This window comes from Physeter macrocephalus, chromosome 3 (genome assembly GCF_002837175.3).
Source record: "Physeter macrocephalus isolate SW-GA chromosome 3, ASM283717v5, whole genome shotgun sequence".
Lineage (NCBI taxonomy): Eukaryota > Metazoa > Chordata > Mammalia > Artiodactyla > Physeteridae > Physeter > Physeter macrocephalus.
In genome coordinates this window covers 24,807,249-24,812,982 of record NC_041216.1, presented here as the reverse complement: position 1 = coordinate 24,812,982, position 5,734 = coordinate 24,807,249, and the positions used below count along the sequence as shown (strand labels likewise).

Sequence of the window (5,734 nt, the reverse complement as noted above, 5' to 3'; positions counted from 1 at the left end):
ATTGGCAGGTGGACTCTTAACCACTGCGCCACCAGGGAAGCCCCGTCTGTCTTCTTATCTTCTATTGAACCTAGCACGTTCTGGGCACCCATTTAGCAGAATGTACTCGCCATGCTCTTGGAAGACGCACCAGCCTCCCGGAGCACAGTCCATTGCTGTTCACGGCGGCAGCAGCAGTTTGAGGATCCCTCTGTGTTCAGCGACAACCATCCCTTCCCTGTAGACCAAGACCTGCTCCTGCTCATTTGGGGCTGGTGCTGACATCTCTCTCTGTGCTTCTGAGGCTCAAGAACCTGTCTACCTCCTTTCCCTGTTGTCACTATTATCTTATGTCACCTACTGGGAGTTTCTCTCCTTCCCCAAGCCTGCCTATATCCTCTTAAACCTAAACAAGTATGCAGGCCTCTTGAAGTTTTGTTAACGTGTTCACCTTGGCAACAGCAGAGAACACTCCTGGGTAAAAGGCCCCCGCTTGGCTCTCCTGTCCTCCTCTTACCTCTTAGCCCTGGTAGGAGAGGACCACGGGCCATTCAGGTACAAGTGGTGCATCACCCGTGTACAGGACGGGACCTTGTATGGTCCCTTGCACCTGTCAGGCTTAACTGAATTGAAGGTAATTCTGCATTTCTTAAAATAATGATGAGGTACCTCTTTTCACCTATTAAATTTATTTTTAAAATGGGAATACCTAGTGCTAATATGGTTGTAGGGAAATCAACGAACCTGCAAAAGTCTATTTCATCTCCTCCGTTGCTCGTGTGTAGAATTAGTGCTATGAAACTCTCTGAGAATGTAAGTTGGTAAAGCCTTTCTGGAAGGCAAATTGGCAGTCCGGACCAAAGCCTTCTATCTTCCATATCAGTCAAGGCCCAGTTAGGATAACCTGCCAGTTAGTTTAAGAGAAAGAATTTAACATAAGGAACTGGTGGAATAGGTAGTGGAAGACAGAAAAGGCAAATAAGGAACACTGGGGTGATACAGATTGTCGGTGCAGGGAGCAGCCATCATCTGTCCCTAGGGCTGGAGGAACCAAGGGAAAAGGCTGGGGTTATGGGATTCTAGTGCCTCAAATGAGTGCTTGGACAGAACTGGGACCCAGGCCTGAGGAAGCATGCTGGCCAGCTGGTGCTGGTGTCTCTGAGGGCATGTGGGATTCCTGGTCCTGCGAGTGTGGAACAAAGCTGGAAACAAGCCAGCTGCTGCTGCTGGGCTGGAGAGTCCATGATGGGAGCAGCAAGCCAGCAGAGGTCCAAGTCCCTTCTTCAGTTTTCCAGCTCCCCTGCAGCGCCCCCTGTTGGCGAGCCTAAAGGGGCCAGCTGGCAAAGGGAAACTTAGAGTCCCAGCGTCAGTATCACAAAGCCAAGTTTAAAGGGTGGATTTGGGGGGACCTCCCTGGTGGCCCAGTGGTTAAGACTCCGTCCTCCCAATGCAGGGGCCCGGGTTCAATCCCTGGTCAGGGAACTAGATCCCACGTGCATGCCGCACCTAAGAGTTACATGCCGCAACTAAGGAGCCCAGTGCCGCAACTAAGACCCGGTACGACCAAATAAATAAATGTCTTTAAAAAAAAAAAAAAGGGTGGATTTGAGGCTGAGAGACAGCAGCTAAATAATGAGTACACCCTCTTACATGTAAACTTCATTCATAGTAATCGATTCTGTGGGAATAAATATAAATGTCTGTAAATGTTTATAACAGCGTTCACTGTGTCAGTATTTATAATGCGGTACAGGGAGAGTATTAAAAACAACCTAAATTCCTGCCAGTTGTGGGTCAGTTAAGTAAATTATAGTTTATCCATATGGTGGGTCTATGTGAACCATGAAAAATAGTGTCTTATTTACAGTACGTGGTTAAGTAATAAAAAGTAAAGAAAATGCCATGTAATGGAACAATATGTCAAGTATGACCACGTTTTGGTACACATATATATATTACAGAAAAAAGTATGGGAGAATATATGCCAAAATATTAACAGTGAATTGGTTATTTATGAATGGTAGAATTGTGGGTAGTTTGTTTTTTTTTTAATTATCTGAACATCTTAATTATTCTACAGTAAACATGCATTGTTAGTATTTTTTAAAAAAAAATTTAGTTACATGCACTTTGTACTCAGATAGTGCCCTGGGCCTGTCACTGTGGCTTTGGGATAAAGAACAGGGCTGGGCCTCTTGCCTGTGAGACCAGTGCTGGGCCTGGGGGGCCCCCTACCGGTAAGATTCCAGGGGCTGGTGAGCGGGTGTTGTTTCTCCTTACCCCCTTGCCACCAAGCAGTGTGCCCTCTGGCCCTGGACCACCTCTGTGGTGGTCCATGGGTATTAGATGATACCCATGCTAATAATAGCCACTGCTTATTGAACATTTACTAATCCTTTCACTTAATCCACACAGCAGTCCTCAAGATGGGTGCTATAAATATCTCCACTTTACGAATGAGGAAACTGCAGCTTAGAAAGGTCAAGAAGCTTGCTGAAGCTAAACAGCCAGTGAGTGGCAGCAGCCTCAGCAGCTGGGCATTAGCACAGGTGCTCCTCCAGTTACCGCGGGCCCTGCGCCAAGGGAGCCCTGCCGCAGGCGTGGTGGACACTCCCCACGTGTCCATCAAATCCATGTTAAGTCCTGCTGACTGAGGTCCTGGCTCCTGAGCACGGCTGACTCTCAGACTTGAATTAGAGATTGATCTCTGGAACAGGCTCCTCTTTTACACCCCAGAGAGGGTATTCTAGCTTAGACAATACTTAAGATCAAATGTTTGTTCCAAAAATAAAACTGAGTTTCAAAAATAAGAGTATTTTATTTGTACCACAGCAGTCAGTGCCTTAAGGACCAGCTCTCAAAACTTGGCTACTCAGAACCAGGCAGAACACTGATAACCGAGACTTATCTTCAAGACTGTTCTCTTCCCCACACTGGTCTGAATCCGCAAAGCCAGAGTTAGCCCAAGTAGATTCGATCACTAATTCAACAAATACGTACGGAGCTCCTCCTGCGGGTCAGCTTTGGTGTTGCTGCCAGGGCCTAGCGGTGAGGACCCCAAATCCCCGCCATCACCAGTCAGGCACCCTAGCTGAGAGACAGACACTGAACCCATAAATGAGGTAATTCCAGAGAGTGAGTGTGAGACGAAGGCCTGGTGCTGCTTTAAGAAGCATATAGTCAGGGGAGGTCTCTGAGGAGATGACTTTGGAGTATTGTTGAAAATGAGACCCAAGAGGGAACCATAAGCAGATCTCAGCCACAGTGTGCAGGCAGTGAGGACAGCAAGTGTAAAGGCCCTGAGGCCCGGGCAGCCTAGCGAATCAAGCAAGAAGACTCATGATGGGGGAGCAACTACCAGAGATAGTTCATTGCAGGCCTCTTAGAACTAGGACTTGAAAATTAGAACTTGGGCTGCTGCAGTTCTGAGGGAACATTAGGAATGAATTTTTTTTTTAATGTTGGGAGAGATGTATATTGATGGGTAGTAAGTTAACGGTCATTACTTAGCCTCTGCTATGTTCGGGATACAGTACAGGTGTTATGAGCCATTTAGAGCATTGACGAGGCTCTTTGTCAGCCCCCGGTGTTCTTCTCCTGTGGACTCTGCTAAATCAGCCCTCCACGCTTTAGTTCACACTTTTATACAGTTAATAAAATGACACTTAGTTCAGCTTAAAGAAAGGTTGACCTAATGAATATACGTAAGTGCTTTTAGATCTTTGTACCATAGGTCTTAGCTTATTCCTTTTATCTTTAAATAACTATTTTCCTTTTTAATCCCAAGAAAGTGTTCATTGGCAAATATAGAAAATAGCAAAAAGAAAATAAAAATCATTGATAATCTCTGCACTCATAGAGAATCTGTTAACATTTTGCTTTGTATCTTTCCAGTCAATTTGTATATCATGTGTGTGAGTGTGTGTGTAGTTTTTAATATGATTGGACCCAAACTGTATATTTTGTTTGGTAGCCTGTGGTTTTCACTTAATGTATCACAAATACCTTTTTGTGTTCTCTGTTGGGCACTTGGATTATTTATATTTTTTTCATATAAATAGTACTTTAATGAGTATCCTTGGAGATCAGTCTTTGAACATGTGTTTTCTTGAATAGAATTGGTGGGTCAGAAAGATGGGCATACTGATGGCTTGTGATACATTTTGTCAAATTGTCTGTTCATCCCCCCCAGCATTTATAGGGTGCCTTTTGAGTCGTACTGTCTTTACCTGACAGTTTTCCCTCTTTTTAAGATTTGTCATGAATTCAGGAATTTCTCATGCTTAAGCTGTTTGTCTTTTGCATAACTAAGTTTGATCTTTGTTCCAGGTAAACAGATACATGGATGATGGTAATTGGTAAATGAATGATGAGTACATAGAGATTTACTATGCTTTTCTCTACTTGTAAAACATCAATTATACAAAAGTAGTTAAAATAACAGTCACATTTAGTAGGTATGTGGCCCTTAATAAAACTTAACCCAATTTTTTTCCTGCTCAGGGATACTCATTTAAAGTTCTATGGAATTTCTATAAATTAGTAAGAAAATTGGGGGAGTTATGAGAATTCAGATTCTGGTCATGGGTGTTGCCAAGCTGTTTTCCCAGCCCAGTTCCTTTTGTTATTGTGTCATTGCCAGACCTTCGTTGTGAAACTTTTGTCTTCAAAACCACCTCGTAATTTCTCTTCTGCCTTCCATGTGAGATATAGACGAAATTTTATCACATCTCTGATTTTGCAGATTTGTATTATTCATTCAATGACATTGTAGCAGCAATAACTGCTTTTAGAAAGGGAAGAAAGTACATATGCTTCAGTCCCTTGTCTTTCTTCTTTAGATGTTGAGCATACCGGAGCCACCAGCGAGTTCTATGACAAGTTCACCATTCGCTATCATATTAGCACCATTTTTAAAAGCCTTTGGCAAAATATAGCTCACCATGGCACCTTTATGGAGGAGTTCAAGTGAGTATTGGGCCCCTAATGTCACAGCTTGCTGTCTTGCAAATCACAGGTAGAGTGGCCGCTTAAAAACTTTCACAGCTGGTTTCTTGTTGACTGTTTGCTTGGTCTCAGCCTCCCTTAAGTTTTCCAGATGGTACTGCTAAATGTGAGTAGGGTTATCTAAAGCTCTCTGCTTGCCAGACATTGCTGAACTTCAGATTTTTCAAGATACTGTGGGCATGGTGTACACAGAGAAAGAATCTATAACTATTCTGAAATGATGTGTTGTGTTTTTTGGTGTTTCCTGATTACAGTATTAAATGAATTTGCAGAATGCCTGAAATGAGATCTTACGGTGCTCTTGAATATGATATAAAGGTTTAGAGTTAGAAATGTAAGGAGAACTTCAGTTTCAGAAGCTGATAGGGTAAGGCTGTCACTTGAAGTGACGTTTTTTGTAGTGAGGCCCTAGACCTTGATTAAGGGCTTTTCATTACCAACCTGAAATTTCGGTGACTACTTAAACCTGGACGTTAGTAGTTCCATCTAAGTTACTTTAAAAAGAAACATGCTTCAAATAGAAAGGTAGGTGAAAAAATTGAACTCTTGAATTATTCTTCAGAAGAAATTTTATCCCATCTCCTTGGATCTTTTGCAGCCCATGTTCAGTCTTTATTTTATTTTATTTATTTATTTTTTGCGGTACAGGCCTCTCACTGTTGTGGCCTCTCCCGTTGCGGAGCACAGGCTCCGGACGCGCAGGCTCAGCGGCCATGGCTCACGGGCCCTGCCGCTCCGCGGCACGTGG

The 5,734-nt window shown here is 43.4% G+C and overlaps 1 protein-coding gene across 5 annotated transcripts in view; it reads left to right on the top strand.

Annotated features, from left to right (window-relative positions):
• Window positions 1-5,734, top strand: part of UBE4B (ubiquitination factor E4B) — a 128,319-nt gene that overhangs the window by 97,834 nt on the left and 24,751 nt on the right. For all 5 annotated transcript variants that reach the window (XM_028487863.2, XM_028487864.2, XM_024125702.3 and 2 more), the window contains one exon: window positions 4,821-4,947. In XM_028487863.2, the coding sequence (XP_028343664.1) occupies window positions 4,821-4,947 (127 nt within the window). The remainder of the gene's footprint in view (window positions 1-4,820; window positions 4,948-5,734) is intronic.